Here is a 16,804-nt window from a genome sequence, read left to right as displayed (position 1 = left end):
TATTTTTTTATTTAACTAGGCAACCATGTAGTGCCTGGGCAAAAACTAAGAAAGTGCACCCCTGGAGTTTGGGGTTACTCTGCCATAAACAATGAAGCTGAAACCAATGTCTTGTTATGTGTTCTCGGTTACACCTGGAGTCCTGACCTCGAACCTCCAGGACACCATTTCTGATTGATTCATCTAAGGACATGCCTGACAGCCAAACTGATATTTCATTTCAGAATGTATTAAAATGGAGGTTAACGAACGGTTGGTTTAAACGTCAGCTGTGTCCTTGTAGTCTTTCCTTTCTAAAGCAGTACTATGGGTCAGGGTGAGCCACTGCTCACATGGTTCAAAAGTGGAAAAACATCTATGATTATCTACTGTTGCCTCCTGGTGGTTTATTCAGTCTATTACATTTTTCTAGATTCTAAATCTCTTAACACAGACATCACACGCAGAATTATAATAATAGTTTAAATACACTTCCAGCCAATAAGCATTTTCCATACGTTTCTACCTTTCATTGCAATATTAATAAGCATTTGTATATCAATGTTAATCAAAATATCTAGTGCACGTTTGTTTTTGTTTTTATACACAAAAGGGCTCTAAAGATACAGGACAAAAAGGCAATAAAACAATAAAATTGACCACTTTAATTCTGCAAAGGACAACCATAGTCAATTTTCAATAGAAAAATTAAATGCACTAGGCTGCTTTGGGCTCATTTCTCAAGTTTCTCTCTCATCCAGGAATTCATCACCACCATCATCATCCCTGTTGCACAACCTTCATCTGAGAAGAGAGGGACAGAATCATAGCTCCTCACAGTTCTACAACAACCCAATAACAGAAAACACAGCACTTCTAGAACATCCAGAATTTTACAACAGAACTCCAGTAGTATTCTCATACGGTTTTAATCTAGAATCAGAATCATTATATATGTGGTCAAAAGGCAGGACCAGACCTGAGGCTGCATTTCTTTTGATGTTAGTGGAGACAGTCAGTTTATGGTTTGGCTATGCATTTACTTCCCTTAACAATAAACAAAAACACTAAACAATCCCAACGTGGACTTAACACTTACTACCATGGTCTCACAACTCCTGGGATAAAACAAGCTTGTTACTGGAATAGGCCTCAGAGACTGAGGTTTCACATAAGGAGCTGCATGCAAAACTATGGTCGTATTTATTGGGCACCAAACGGAAGCAACCGGGCTGAAACGGGGAGATACTATCTGAACATGTACAATAAGAATCTCATTCTCGTGTTCCGTTTCAAAACGCTTTGCTACGTTGTTCCCTAATGAATACGACTCATGTCTCAGAACAATTGCAGTCAGTCAGTTACAAAGAATAACAGTAGAAAATACAGAATAACTCATGAGTTTTATGATCAGCCGTCAGTAGAACAGAGTTAAGAGAGAAGAGGAACATGTGATAAAGCCATTCTGTTGACTCATCAAAAACAGTTTCTTCAAGGTCCTAATCCCTGAAACCTCCCCTTCAAATATATCATTGTTTTTTTATTTTAAATATATTTTTTATGAATCCACTTGAACATAAATAACACCATTATTGCTAATTAGAAGTATGTACAACCAGGGTTCTCCCCTAAGAATGTAAGAGGGGTGCTGTGCCACCTTGTAGACTGGTTGCGCCATTATGTAAATTCTCTTTATTTGTTGTAATTTAAGCCAATTTTTTCTCTCTCTTGATTACAGAAAATGGCAGTTCGAGGTGTTAAAAAAAGCAAAAATCTGCCCCCCGCCACCATACTCAGCAGTACAACCTTGTTCAAAAATCCTGGAGAGAACCCTGTAACAAGTCACACATACTGGGATCAACGTTGTGGTACTATTTGGGCAAGGCAATGAACGGGCAATACAGAATAAAACAAAACATTCAAATGATCATCAATTGAGGAAGCGACTGAAATCTAAAACGAATACCGTAAACAAAGAAGCACTTCACAACGCCATGCACACAATTTCTAACAAAAATCATTTTTTAAATATCACTTTTAGAATGCATTATAATAACAGAGAATCAAACTGTAATTGATATCAAAACAATTAAACATATTTCTTATTTTCAGGTGAAAACAGTGAGGTTACATGAAAACATTAGAACCAATTAAGTGAATGCCTGTCCCAAATGGAACTACATTCCCTATAGTACACTACTTTTGACTAGAGCCCTATAGGTTCCAATCAAAAGCAATGAAATACAAAAAGAATAGAATGCCATTTAGGATTCAAACAATGAGAATCTATACATGGTCCTGGTGGGGGAAAACAACAACCATGGGTCCAAATGAAACTCAATCAAATTATGCTTGTTTTTAGCGCATATTTACAAGGTTGGTAAGAAACGTGTCCGATTAGACAACTCACTCACTGTCCAACTCCTTCATTAATTCATCTGAACCATTGGTTGTTTGGGATATTTGGTCAGGGGTGGCTTCTGTGGGAACCTCCTGGAATGAGAGAAACAATAATTCCTCAGTTCATTTCAACATACAAAAACACAACAGCATTTGGCGGCATTGGACAAGCTAATGATTTGGGGCGAAGTGACTATGCATAGATAATAAACAAACAAACAGCGAGTTTGAATGGGCAATACAGAATAACAGCAAGTAGCAGCAGTGCACAAGAGGGGGGGTCATTGTAAATTGTCCGGTGACGACTTTTATCAATTGTTCAGCAGTCTAATAGCTTGGTGGTAGAAGTTGTTGAGGAGCCTTTTGGTCCTAAATATAACTTGGGTGACTGGAGTCTCTGCCAATTTTATGGTCTTTCCTCTGACACCGCCTATTATATAGGTCCTGGACGGCAGGAAGCTTGGCCCCAGTAATGTACTGGGGCCGTTCGCACTACTCTCTGTAGCACCTTACAGTCAGATGTCGAGCAGTTGCCATACGGTGATGCAACTGGTCAGGATGTTCTCGATGGTGCAGCTGTAGAACCTTTTGAGGATATGGGGACACATGCCAAATCTTTTCAGTCTCCCGAGGGGGAAAATATTTTGTCGAGCCCTCTTCACGACTGTCTTGGTATGTTTGGACCATGATAGTTTGTTGGTAAGGCGAACTCCAAGGAACTTGAAACTCTCGACCAAGGCTCCACTACAGCCCCATCGATGTTAATGGGGACCTGTTCGGCCCGCCTTTTCCTGTAGTCCACAATCAGCTCATTTGTCTTGCTCACATTGAGGGAGAGGTTGTTGTCCTGGCTCCAGCCTTCCAGTTCTCTGACCTCCTCATATCATCGTTGATCAGGCCTAACACTTTTGTCGTCAGCAAACTTGATGGTGCTAGAGTCATGTTTGGCCACGCAGTCGTGGGTGAACAGGGAATACAGGAGGGGACTAAGTACACACCCCAGTGTTAAGGATTACCGTGGCAGACGTTTTGGTGCCTACTCTTACCACCTGGGGGCTGGATCCAGTTGCAGAGGGAGGTGTTTAGTCCCAGAGTCCTTAGCTTAGTGATGAGCTTTGTGGGCAATATGGTGGTGAACTCTGAGCTGTAGTCGATGAACAGCATTCTCACATAGGTGTTCCTTTTGTCCAGGTGAGAAAGGGCGGTGTGGAGTGCGATTGAGATTGTGTCATCTGTGGATCTGTTGGGGCGGTATGCAAATTGGAGTGGGTCTAGGGTGTCCAGGAGGATGCTGTTGATGTGAGCCATGACCAGCCTTTCAAAGCACTTCATGGCTACCGATGTAAGTGCCACTGGGCGGTAATCATTTAGGCAGGTTACCTTTGGGCACAGGGACTATGGTGGTCTGCTTGAAACATGTAGGTATTACAGACTCGGTCAGGGAGAGGTTGAAAATGTCAGTAAAGACACTTGACAGTTGGTCCGTGCATGCTTTGAGTACACGTCCTGGTAATCTGTCTGGCCCAGCGGCTTTGTGAATGTTGACCTGTTTAAAGGTTTTGTTCACATCGGCTATCGAGAGCGTTATCACACAGTTATCCAGAACAGTTGGTGCTCTCATGCATGCTTCAGTGTTGCTTGCCTCGAAGCGAGCATAAAAAGGCATTTTGCTCGTCTGGTAGCCTCGCGTCACTGGGCAGCTCGCATCTGGGTTTCCCTTTGTAGTCAGTAATAGTTTTCAAGCCCTGCCACATCCGACGAGCCTCAGAGCCGGTGTAGTAGGATTCAATCTTAATCCTGTATTGACACTTTGCTTGTTTGATGGTTCATCTGAGGGCATAGCGGGATTTCTTATAAGTGCTCGGATTAGTCTCCCGCTCCTTGAAAGCGGCAGCTCCAGCCTTTAGCTCGATGCGGATGTTGCCTGTAATCCATGGCTTCTGGTTAGGATGTACGGACAGTCACCATCATCGATCCACTTATTAATAAAGCAAAACAGTCCAGTAGTGTAGCATCCGCGTCATCGGACCACTTCCGTATTGAGCAAGTCACTGGTACCTCCTGCTTTAGTTTTTGCTTGTAAGCAGGAATCAAGAGGATAGAACTGTGGTCAGACTTGCCAAATGGAGGGCGGGGGGGAGCTTTGTATGCATCTGTGTCTGTGGAGTAAAGGTGGTCTAGGATTTATTTTTCCCAGGTTGCACATGTGACATGCTGGTAAAAAAATTCTAGAACTGATTTAAGTTAGCCTGCATTAAAGTCCCTGGCCACTAGGAGCGCCGCTCATGTCTACGAAAAAATCAGTTAACCAGTCAATCAATCGTACCTTCTTGAGGACTCCCTGAAGTTCATTCATGGCATTGCCCAGGTTGTTAAGTGTCTTGCTAAGCTGGTTGTGGTAGACCGTGTTCTGTTCCTCTGTGGTCCTGAGGTTGTTCTCTGTCTGGCCCAGGGTTCCCTTCACCTCCTCCAGATCTTTAGACAGGACTCTATTAGCAGATACCAGCTGGAGGATCTGCTTGGTGTCCTCGACTGGAACACACACACACAAATTAATGAGAAAATGTATTTAAAATCTCAATGTCTAGGCTTACTTCAAATTCAAGAACCTTATGCATTGTCAATGTTTATTTACATTTCAAGACATTTCTACAAGTAGTTTTCCGAGAGCGAGTGAGCAAGCGAGAGAAAGGAGTAGTATTGCCACCACCTTGAATAAAGGAGCAAAATGCTGTACTTCTAGTTGAACTACTACAAATATCAGGTCTGAATCCTAACTTAAGACACACTACTGACGTCAATAAGGGAGTTGATTAAAGTCTGAATTTTGTGTTTTTAAGTTGGGATTGTGTTGGAGATAAGTGGATTGTCCTACCCATTTTGGAGTCCTGCACCATTAGTTTCTGCTCAATCTCCTCCCTGGCCTTCTCACTCTTGTCCAGTTTCTGCATCATGCTGCCCACATCCACCATGGCTCCATTATACACTATCAGACTGCTGCCTCCTCCTGACTCACTAGCCTCTGCCTCTGCTAGCGCTGCCTGGCCACGAGAGACAAACATGGGCAGCAACGCACGGTTACCTGAGGGAAGGGAGAAATAGGGAAAACAAGGGGAGAGGTAGAAAGGAAGAGAGAGAGGTGGAGGGAAAGAGTCGAAAGTATAGGACTCAAAATAAACCACACTCCGTCAGTTCTTACTATGTTAGATATTCACCTAAATCACTGGTGAAGGAATAGATTATTCTGTTCAACATTAGTGAAGATTTAAAATGCTTTGAGACGAGTCATAAAGAGAACTATTAACCCACTCCAGTGTCTCCTTCACTCACCTAGCAGGTTGTCCAGCAGGCCTTCACTGAAGGAAGGAGCCGCCTCATCTTTAGCTGCGTCTGTTAGTTTACGGTAGTAACACGACTCTCTTACCACTGGCTTGTTCAACAACTTCTTTACCTGCAAATTAATCAACATTATAAAAAGGGCTAAATATCACTCGTATATATTGTGACAAATATATTTTAAAAAAGGGTAAGACTTGCGTGTGTAACCTTCAGCTCTAGACAGGTATAAGCCCCTGTGTGTGTGTGTGTACCTGAGCTCTGGACAGATGTAACCCCAGTGTGTGTGTGATAGATATATATATATATATATCTATATACACTGCTCAAAACTGCTCTAAAAAATACACTGCTCAAAAAAATAAAGGGAACACTTAAACAACACAATATAACTCCAAGTCAATCACACTTCTGTGAAATCAGACTGTCCACTTAGGAAGCAACACTGATTGACAATACATTTCACATGCTGTTGTGCAAATGGAATTGACAACAGGTGGAAATTATAGGCGATTAGCAAGACACCCCCAATAAAGGAGTGGTTCTGCAGGTGGGACCACAGACCACTTCTCAGTTCCTATGCTTCCTGGCTGATGTTTTGGTCACTTTTGAATGCTGGCGGTGCTTTCACTCTAGTGGTAGCATGAGACGGAGTCTACAACCCACACAAGTGGCTCAGGTAGTACAGCTCATCCAGGATGGAACATCAATGAGAGATGTGGCAAGAAGGTTTGCTGTGTCTGTCAGCGTAGTGTCCAGAGCATGGAGGCGCTACCAGGAGACAGGCCAGTACATCAGGAGACGTGGAGGCCGTAGGAGGGCAACAACCCAGCAGCAGGACCGATACCTCCGCTTTTGTGCAAGGAGGAGAAGGAGGAGCACTGCCAGAGCCCTGCAAAATGACCCCCAGCAGGCCACAAATGTGCATGTGTCTGCTCAAACGGTCAGAAACAGACTCCATGAGGGTGGTATGAGGGCCCGACGTCCACAGGTGGGGGTTGTGCTTACAGCCCAGCACGTTTGGCATTTGCCAGATAACACCAAGATTGGCAAATTCGCCACTGGCGCCCTGTGCTCTTCACAGATGAAAGCAGGTTCACACTGAGCACATGTGACAGACGTGACAGTCTGGAGACGCCGTGGAGAACGTTCTGCTGCCTGCAACATCCTCCAGCATGACCGGTTAGGAGGTGGGTCAGTCATGGTGTGGCATTTCTTTGGGGGGCCGCACAGCCCTCCATGTGCTCGCCAGAGGTATCCTGTCACTAGGTACCGAGATGAGATCCTCAGACCCCTTGTGAGACCATATGCTGGTGTGGTTGGCCCTGGGTTACTCCTAATGCAAGACAATGCTAGACCTCATGTGGCTGGAGTGTGTCAGCAGTTCCTGCAAGAGGAAGGCATTGATGCTATGGACTGGCCCGCCCGTTCCCCAGACCTGAATCCAATTGAGCACATCTGGGACATCATGTCTCGCTCCATCCACCAATGCCACGTTGCACCACAGACTGTCCAGGAGTTGGCGGATGGTTTAGTCCAGGTCTGGGAAGAGATCCCTCAGGAGACCATCCGCCACCTCATCAGGAGCATGCCCAGGCGTTGTAGGGAGGTCATACAGGCACGTGGAGGCCACACACACTACTGAGCCTCATTTTGACTTGTTTTAAGGACATTACATCAAAGTTGGATCAGCCTGTAGTGTGGTTTTCCACTTTAATTTTGAGTGTGACTCCAAATCCAGACCTACATGGGTTGATACATTTGATTTCCATTGATAATTTGTGTGATTTTGTTGTCAGCATATTCAACTATGTAAAGAAAAAAGTATTTAATAAGAATATTTAATTCATTCAGATCTAGGGTGTGTTATTTTAGTGTTCCCTTAATTTTTTTGAGCAGTGTATATACCTGGGCTCTGGACAGATGTAACCCCAGTGTGTGTGTGTGTGTTTGTGTATATACCTGGGCTCTGGACAGATGTAACCCCAGTGTGTGTGTGTGTGTGTATATACCTGGGCTCTGGACAGATGTAACCCCAGAGTGTACATGATGTCCTCCAGGTCTTTCTCCAGTAGGTAGCCACAGTGGCTCTGGTCAAAGTAGACAAAGGCCATGAGCAGGTCCTTGTTGTAGGTCACCATCTGCTTCTTCTCCTTGTCTTTAGAAGACCCCTCTTTGGACTTCCTGTCGTCTCTCCTGTCCCTGTCGTTAGAGTCCTCATCGTCTTTATCTGAGAGAGGGCAGGAAAGGAGCGCGTCAGTGGAGAATGAGAGGAGAGGAAAGTGTCAGTGGAGAATGAGAGGAGAGGAAAGTGTCAGTGGAGAATGAGAGGAGAGGAAAGTGTCAGTGCAGAATGAGAGGAGAGGAAAGTGTCAGTGCAGAATGAGAGGAGAGGAAAGTGTCCGTGCAGAATGAGAGGAGAGGAAAGTGTCAGTGCAGAATGAGAGGACAGGAGAGGAAAGTGTCAGTGCAGAATGAGAGGAGAGGAAAGTGTCAGTGCAGAATGAGAGGAGAGGAAAGTGTCAGTGGAGAATGAGAGGAGAGGAAAGTGTCAGTGGAGAATGAGAGGAGAGGAAAGTGTCAGTGCAGAATGAGAGGAAAGGAAAGTGTCAGTGCAGAATGAGAGGAGAGGAAAGTGTCAGTGGAGAATGAGAGGAGAGGAAAGTGTCAGTGCAGAATGAGAGGAGAGGAAAGTGTCAGTGCAGAATGAGAGGAGAGGAAAGTGTCAGTGCAGAATGAGAGGACAGGAGAGGAAAGTGTCAGTGCAGAATGAGAGGACAGGAGAGGAAAGTGTCAGTACAGAATGAGAGGACAGCAGAGGAAAGTGTCCGTGTAGAATGAGAGGACAGGAGAGGAAAGTGTCAGTGCAGAATGAGAGGAGAGGAAAGTGTCAGTGCAGAATGAGAGGAGAGGAAAGTGTCAGTGGAGAATGAGAGGAGAGGAAAGTGTCAGTGGAGAATGAGAGGAGAGGAAAGTGTCAGTGGAGAATGAGAGGAGAGGAAAGTGTCAGTGGAGAATGAGAGGAGAGGAGAGGAAAGTGTCAGTGGAGATGAGAGGGCAGGAGAGGAAAGTGTCAGTGGAGATGAGAGGGCAGGAGAGGAAAGTGTCAGTGGAGAATGAGAGGGCAGGAGAGGAAAGTGTCAGTGGAGATGAGGGCAGGAGAGGAAAGTGTCCGTGCAGAATGAGAGGACAGCAGAGGAAAGTGTCCGTGTAGAATGAGAGGACAGGAGAGGAAAGTGTCAGTGGAGATGAGAGGGCAGGAGAGGAAAGTGTCAGTGGAGATGAGAGGGCAGGAGAGGAAAGTGTCAGTGGAGAATGAGAGGGCAGGAGAGGAAAGTGTCAGTGGAGATGAGGGCAGGAGAGGAAAGTGTCCGTGCAGAATGAGAGGACAGGAGAGGAAAGTGTCAGTGCAGAATGAGAGGAGAGGAAAGTGTCAGTGGAGATGAGAGGACAGCAGAGGAAAGTGTCCGTGCAGAATGAGAGGACAGCAGAGGAAAGTGTCCGTGCAGAATGAGAGGACAGCAGAGGAAAGTGTCAGTGCAGAATGAGAGGACAGCAGAGGAAAGTGTCAGTGCAGAATGAGAGGAGAGGAAAGTGTCAGTGCAGAATGAGAGGAGAGGAAAGTGTCAGTGCAGAATGAGAGGAGAGGAAAGTGTCAGTGGAGAATGAGAGGAGGGGAAAGTGTCAGTGGAGAGGACAGGAGAGGAAAGTGTCAGTGGAGAGGACAGGAGAGGAAAGTGTCAGTGGAGATGAGAGGGCAGGAGAGGAAAGTGTCAGTGGAGAATGAGAGGGCAGGAGAGGAAAGTGTCAGTGGAGAATGAGAGGGCAGGAGAGGAAAGTGTCAGTGGAGATGAGAGGGCAGGAGAGGAAAGTGTCCGTGCAGAATGAGAGGGCAGGAGAGGAAAGTGTCAGTGGAGATGAGAGGACAGGAGAGGAAAGTGTCAGTGGAGAATGAGAGGACAGGAGAGGAAAGTGTCAGTGGAGATGAGAGGGCAGGAGAGGAAAGTGTCAGTGGAGATGAGAGGGCAGGAGAGGAAAGTGTCCGTGCAGAATGAGAGGGCAGGAGAGGAAAGTGTCAGTGGAGATGAGAGGACAGGAGAGGAAAGTGTCCGTGCAGAATGAAAGGACAGGAGAGGAAAGTGTCCGTGCAGAATGAAAGGACAGGAGAGGAAAGTGTCAGTGCAGAATGAGAGGACAGGAGAGGAGAGTGTCAGTGCAGAATGAGAGGACAGGAGAGGAGAGTGTCCGTGCAGAATGAGAGGACAGGAGAGGAGAGTGTCAGTGCAGAATGAGAGGACAGCAGAGGAAAGTGTCCATGCAGAATGAGAGGGCAGGAGAGGAAAGTGTCCGTGCAGAATGAGAGGACAGGAGAGGAGAGTGTCCGTGCAGAATGAGAGGGCAGGAGAGGAAAGTGTCCGTGCAGAATGAGAGGACAGGAGAGGAAAGTGTCAGTGGAGATGAGAGGGCAGGAGAGGAAAGTGTCCGTGCAGAATGAGAGGGCAGGAGAGGAAAGTGTCCGTGCAGAATGAGAGGGCAGGAGAGGAAAGTGTCAGTGGAGATGAGAGGGCAGGAGAGGAAAGTGTCCGTGCAGAATGAGAGGACAGGAGAGGAGAGTGTCAGTGGAGAATGAGAGGACAGGAAAGGATTGTGTCAGTGGAGAATGAGAGGACAGGAAAGGATTGTGTCAGTGGAGAATGAGAGGACAGGATTATCATGTGTACCATCTTCATCGTCGTCGTCTTCGGCCTCAAGAGGGTCGTACTCCTCAGCATTGGTGTTGTTGCTCTCATCCTCCTCCTTCTCCTCTATAGACTCCTCCTTTTTCAGCACCTCCTTCTCTTCCTTCTCACCCCCCTCCTCGCCCTCCTTCTCACCCCCCTCCTCGCCCTCCTCCTCCTGGGTTAGGAAAAGACATAACAGGAACAAGTTTGAACTAGCAGACCGTTTGAAAATCCAAGCATTTGAATCATGGCGTAAGCTTGTATTTTAAGTAAGCTACAATGTAAACTGCTTCATGATCTAGTAAAACTGTCCATATGAATACAATTCATCTTCAAGAGCTATGAGCCACCCACCTTCCTCTCCTGTTCCTCTTCCTTTGCCTTCTTCATCGCCGGCTCTCCGTTCTCCTCCTCGCCTTTCTTCACTTCCCCCTTCTGCCCCGCCTCTTTCTGCCCCGCCTCTTTCTGCCCCGCCTCTTTCTGCCCCGCCTCTTTCTGCCCCGCCTCTTTCTGCCCCGCCTCTTTCTGCCCCGCCTCTTTCTGCCCCGCCTCTTTCTGCCCCGCCTCTTTCTGCCCCGCCTCTTTCTTGGCCTTCACCTTCTTGTCTTTCTTGTCATCCTTGCAGGGCACAGAGGCCAGGGCCTTGAAAATCCTGTAGCCAAAGTCTCTCTGTAGCATCTCATTAAACAGCTCCGCAAACAGAGACACCTGGAAAGAAGAGAAGACAGCAATATTTGATGCAAATCTGTACTTCTAGGCATCTAAATGAGTGTTCAAGTGTGTATGTCCTGAATGTGTGTGTTGTCTCACCTCGAAGGAGTGTTCCTTGTTGTCCTCCAGTCTGTAGTCCAGCAGCACGCTCAGAGACATGACGCTGCAGTCAAACTTTCCGCTCTTGGCCGCCCAGTTGGGGTGAACGATGATGGTGGGCTCGTCTGGCAGGACGTACCGCTTCTCTCTGCGCTGGCGCTCCAACTCCTCCTGCTTCTTCCTTTCCTCCTCCTGATGGACAGACAGACAGAGGGAAGGAGAATCAGAAACAAGTAATCAGTCGATCCATTCTAGTAAACCAGCCATAGTGATGCTGTTGGTAAGTGTGTTAACTGTAGCTAAGTGCATTAAAAGCATACCTCTGTCCAGCTTTTGTGCTTCTGTCTATAAGTACATACACTAGCCGAAGTGCCCAAACCTCCTGTACCTCTCTGTCCTCCTCTATAAGTTGAGGCGCCTCCTCCTCCGGGGCCTGGCTCTCCGGTAACTCGGGCTCCTTGGCCTCCTCCACCTGCTCTTCCACCTTCAACTGCTTGGTGAGACGGGCAATCAGCTGGGACTTTAACCCCTTAGAGCTCAGGGAGCGGGACTCTAACTCCTTACGAAGGTCATTCACCTACAGCGGAGAGAGGTGGTTGGTCAGTTCAACATTAAGCATTATGACACATTTTGAAAAGTTACGAACTTGCCCATTTACAATGTCTCTTGCATATGGATTGGATATACAATGTGATTCAAACTATTTTGTGCTGAACAAACGTTGCAAGTGAGCAGTATGCAGATTGCGGAAGCCGCTTCTTTTGTATCACTTTACGACGCAGCAACACGTCAGTCAACACGTCAGTCAACACGTCAGTCAACACGTCAGTCAACACGTCAGTCAACACGTCACTACATCAACACAGGAATGAGCCACACAATACATAAGTGCATAACAAAAAAATATATGCACACCAGGGAACTTCCTGTGGAGAAGCTAATTATATACAGGAATGTACCGTCATGACTTGTGATTAGTCTATTGTTACGATGGTTGTGAAGTTGCATGGCTAGAGAGATGAGGATGTGGGTCCTGCCTCTGACTCGCTAGCAGTGCCACGGTTATGGTATTTCCTGCAGTGATCATCACCATACACATACAAAAAACATGTAGACTATGTACTTACACTAATGTAAATCTCTTTAAATATAAATATCTGCTAGGTGTCTTTGAAAGTCAAAGTAATTCACTTTATATTGACTGAGTAATATTCAGTCATTTCTCAAGTATAGGCTATTCAACAATCAAATACTTGAGAACCCTACCTTCATTGATTTCGGATCAAGCTTAGCCCAGTGTGTTGGAGTGGTCACCTCCTTCGAATCTTCTTCATCCTTCTCCTCTTCCTCCTTTGAGAAAGAACCATCCAACCGAGACAGAAACAAAGAAAGAGAGGGACAGCAAACCATTAAATCACCACTTCTTCTGTCGTTTTAAGTAGTAAAAAAAATAATAATTGATCCGTGCAAGAAGCAAGGTTCACATCCTGTGTCTCTGATAGTTTCTCTGGTCCTAGTGAGTAGCTCTGGGATGATAAAGTAGTCCTCTGCTACTGCAGGGTGGGTAGGTAGGTAACACAGGGATACCACCCTCTAGTTCTATATAATAAAACCTTTATCAAACCAACGGAAAACCAATGCCCCCGCCCCCCAGCGGCCAATCAATCACGTTCTGTGGAACACAAAAAGGTAAATCAATGACAGTGGGTTCCAAAGGGGCTGTGGTCTGTGTAGTGGAAGATTCATCAGGTTCAACTCAAAGCTGGTGCCCCCAAACTCAGTGTGTAGCTTAACTGTCTGTATGGAGTTCCCTAGCTAGCCATCCTAATCTAACATGAATTCTGATTAGGGATAGTTCTGGATTCTGCATTCTTTTGGTTCAGTTTAGGTTCTAGAACATCATAGAAAACCTTATGTCAAACCAACTGCCCTGGAACAAACCAAGCTCTAGATACAGTCCAATCAAAAACAGGGACAGACAAGAGACAGAACTTAGGGGAGGGGATTTTCTCTCCTTTCGAATTCAGCAGATGTTGAAGTTAACAAATTATTATAAAAAGGAAACAAAATCTAGAACATACACACATCAACGCAACTGGCTCTGCAGGTTCCAGTAGAATCCTCAGTGGTTCCAAGCAAAGAATCAAATGTCATTTTAACCACCCCACTTGCAAGTAGACAATTCCAAGCAGGGTCATTTTTGATTAAATGTGATAATAACACAAGCAAATTAAAACTTAAGCTATATCCAGTTTGGTACCCAATTATGAGACATTTCTAGAGCTGGAAGCTGATTGGCCAGTTGCGGCGGTATCGATCAGATACAACCTAGTCTCCTTCCACTGTGTGTCTGCCGAGTGTGAGGGCAGGGAGGGGTGTAGGGCGGGGAAGGTGGGGGTAGGAGCAGGTAGCAGGACGGTAGGAGAGGAACTGAACCTAAAGGGGGTATGGTAGTTCAGGATTCTGCCTGCATTGTGTGTATTTAGGTGTGTATAACATATGTAGTGTGTGTATCTGGGGTTGTTGTGTCTAGTGAATATCCTGTGCCTGTGTTGGTCCTGTGAGAAGCAGGGGAAATGAGAAGAAAGGGATTAGCGGTTCAGTGCCTGTTCTCCATCAGCCTCCTTCCTCTCGGCGGACAGCTTCTCAGCCAGCTGCTCCCGGAGTCCCCGCGACAGCCCCTCCCACTCTGAGCGGGTAGGAAGACAATGCCAAACATCCGGGAGAAACAAAACCACTGTCTCCACATGTGCGGGCACTGTCCGCCCCTTGTGAGTCTCCTCAGGGCGATGATAGCGAATCTCTGCAAAACGATACCTGTCGCAAAGGAAGAAGGCGCATTGGAAAGAAACATTCCAGTCAGGGACACACATCTCTTAAAAACAGGGCTAGGGCTAGCCTAGGCTACATTCCCCCAAATGACTTTTGAACTTGTTACAGTATCCCCCCAACACACAGAACACACAATTAGCATAACGGAACCCAGTCCGCAGCTCTCCATTGGTTGTCAGGGGTAACGGTGGCCATTTTGGTCAATTTAACAGAAAAACATCACCCCTGGTAACACCCCCAAAACCGCCCCAACCCTCGCCTTCAGCCAATTAAAGCTCAGTATTTCTCTGTTGCGACTTCGCGGAGGGGAGTTTTTGAGAGAAGACACAGAATCATAGGACAGGACAGTGAAAGCAAGAAGTTAAATATGTAAGATATTTAACAGAATGAAAGGGGGAAAAAAATCAACACAAAAAGGTTATTGTGGTGTCTTCTGGTCCGGGAGACTGCTCTTTGAGCCACAGAATCAATCACTCATTCATCCGCCCACATAGATATACAAAGATGGAGAAAAGCAGGACGTCATCATACCGTAGCCAACGGGACATATTGCGAAACAAAAAATTATTAAGAGGCAAATCAAATGACAGAATCATAGTCATTAACGTCTAAAAAACAAACCAACAAAAAAAAGCACCCATCCAAAGTGTCAGATATCGATATTAAGCGTTGGAAGGTGAGAAAACCATCACGGACCGTCACCATTTGTATTTTTTTGGTAATGATATTACCACAGGTCTAGTTATATAGAGAAAAACCACAGAGACAGAAAAGAGAGAAGGGAGGTTGAAGAGGAGAGCAGGACTTACCACTGAGTGCAGAGACTCAGGTCTATGCCTGTGAGGGCCTTACAACAGCGTATGGCTGTCTTTATGAGCACAGCCGGGTCCTTCTCAGGGTCCACTCCATCCAGGGAGGGGGACCAGTGGCCCCCGATGGCCATAGCCTCGTCCTTACCCCGCATCCCCACCAGGAACTGAGAGAGAAACAGAGACAGAAGGACAGAGAAATTGGAAAGAGAAACAAGAGAAGTAAAAAAAAAAAGAAGCCTAAGCTATGCAACTTACTCATAACTACTACGTACTGTACGAACCAGTGGTTGACACCTAACTGACCTTGATGAGGCGGGCGGGGTGCTGGAAAGAGTCTCTAAGTTCTTGGGGGTCCTCAGCCAGAGCACAGGACTTATGGTAGAGCTCCTCTAGACTGGGGTTGGCCAGCAACATCACCTATTCAACACAAGACAACAGACAGGACAAGTCAAGGTGTGAACGTTTGTGTGTGGACTACCTTATTGCTGTAAGTGGTATTAGGTGTGTGTATCACAGCATAGCGCTGAACAGGTGTGTGTGTCGGGGTTTCCGTTAGCCAGTAATAGCCGGCTTTCGTCCGCATAAAAAAAAAAAAAGCAGATAAAATTGCTGCCGGCGAATTGTCTGGGAGAAGAAGACTGCTTTATATCCTCTTCATTGATGGAAATACATTTGACTGGTCATGCTTATCGGTCTATAGATTAATTTGCATTATTTAGTGGAATTAAATTAGAGCTTGTGTACAGTATATTGGTTATGCATCTTATTTATCACACTCGTACAGCATACAGATACAGAGCCTTTTAGTGGAAAATCTGTCAGACAGCGTAAGAGCTGCTGCTGCATCTTGTGGTGCTTTCAAGACAACTGGGAAATAGATCAAATCATGATGCCAGCGATCTTCAGGTCGGAGCTCTAGAAAGAGGCCAGAGTTCCTGAGTTGGATGACCGTTCAAACAGATTTTTCCCAGTAGGATCTCGTTGTTCTTTTCTCCAGTTCCCAATTGTCTTGAACACACTAAGGTCACAAGACTTCAGAGTTCTCAGTTGTTTTGAACGTGGCATCAAATGGCAACAGAAGGCAAGCTTCAGCGGGTCACACCACTTTGCAATGAGCTGGAGGCAGTATGCAATTAGAAAACATTTAATACATATGAGGCATGTCTTACCTTGCTTCAAAGTAGCCTATTAGAGCTCCTCTCTTTCAAATCAAATCCAATTGTATTGGTCACATACACATGGTGAGCAGATGTTCATGCGAGTGTAGCGAAATTCTTGTGCTTCTAGTTCCGACCGTGCAGTAATATCTAACAAGTAATCTAACAATTTCACAACAACTACCTTACACACACGTGTGTAAAGGAATTAATGAGAATATGTACATATAAATATATGGATGACCGATGGCCGTGCGGCATAGGCAAGATGCAGTAGATGGTATAGAGTACAGTATACACAGTTGAAGTCAGAAGTTTACAAACACAGAGATAGCCTTGAGATTGAAAAACAGCTTCTATCAGACTGTTAAACAGCCACCACCAGCACAGAGAGGCGGCTGCCTACCTACAGACTTGATATCATTGACCACTTTAATAAATGGAACACTAGTCACTTTAATAATGCCACTTTAAGAATGTTTACATACCTCACATTACTCATCTCATGTAGAGGTCGACCGATTAATCGGAATGGCCGATTAATTAGGGCCGATTTCAAGTTTTCATAACAATCTGGACACAATTTTTTATATATTTTTTTACACCTATATTTAATCTTTATTTAACTAGGCAAGTCAGTTAAGAACGCATTCTTATTTTCAATGACGGCCTAGGAACAGTGGGTTAAACTGCCTTGTTCAGGGGCAGAATGACAGATTTTTACCTTGTCAGCTCTGGGATTCAATCTTGCAACCTT

The 16,804-nt window shown here is 45.6% G+C and overlaps 1 protein-coding gene across 7 annotated transcripts in view; it reads right to left on the bottom strand.

Moving 5' to 3' along the window:
* Nucleotides 1–562: 562 nt before the first annotated feature.
* LOC110530876 (cell division cycle and apoptosis regulator protein 1) overlaps nucleotides 563–16,804 on the bottom strand; it is a 37,429-nt gene continuing 21,187 nt past the window's right edge. For all 7 annotated transcript variants that reach the window (XM_036987272.1, XM_036987259.1, XM_036987298.1 and 4 more), the window contains 14 exons: nucleotides 15,194–15,307; nucleotides 14,888–15,054; nucleotides 13,853–14,063; nucleotides 12,513–12,596; nucleotides 11,635–11,823; nucleotides 11,247–11,438; nucleotides 10,791–11,144; nucleotides 10,437–10,611; nucleotides 7,728–7,945; nucleotides 5,710–5,830; nucleotides 5,255–5,461; nucleotides 4,706–4,911; nucleotides 2,394–2,472; nucleotides 563–783 (listed from right to left, as the gene is read on the bottom strand). In XM_036987272.1, coding sequence (XP_036843167.1) covers nucleotides 713–783; nucleotides 2,394–2,472; nucleotides 4,706–4,911; nucleotides 5,255–5,461; nucleotides 5,710–5,830; nucleotides 7,728–7,945; nucleotides 10,437–10,611; nucleotides 10,791–11,144; nucleotides 11,247–11,438; nucleotides 11,635–11,823; nucleotides 12,513–12,596; nucleotides 13,853–14,063; nucleotides 14,888–15,054; nucleotides 15,194–15,307 — 2,388 coding nt within the window. In that variant the 3' untranslated portion in view covers nucleotides 563–712. The remainder of the gene's footprint in view (nucleotides 784–2,393; nucleotides 2,473–4,705; nucleotides 4,912–5,254; nucleotides 5,462–5,709; nucleotides 5,831–7,727; nucleotides 7,946–10,436; nucleotides 10,612–10,790; nucleotides 11,145–11,246; nucleotides 11,439–11,634; nucleotides 11,824–12,512; nucleotides 12,597–13,852; nucleotides 14,064–14,887; nucleotides 15,055–15,193; nucleotides 15,308–16,804) is intronic.

This window comes from Oncorhynchus mykiss, chromosome 1, assembly GCF_013265735.2.
Source record: "Oncorhynchus mykiss isolate Arlee chromosome 1, USDA_OmykA_1.1, whole genome shotgun sequence".
Classification (NCBI taxonomy): Eukaryota; Metazoa; Chordata; class Actinopteri; order Salmoniformes; family Salmonidae; genus Oncorhynchus; species Oncorhynchus mykiss.
The sequence above is the reverse complement of the archived record's forward strand: the minus strand, read 5'-3'. Positions and strand labels throughout refer to the sequence as shown.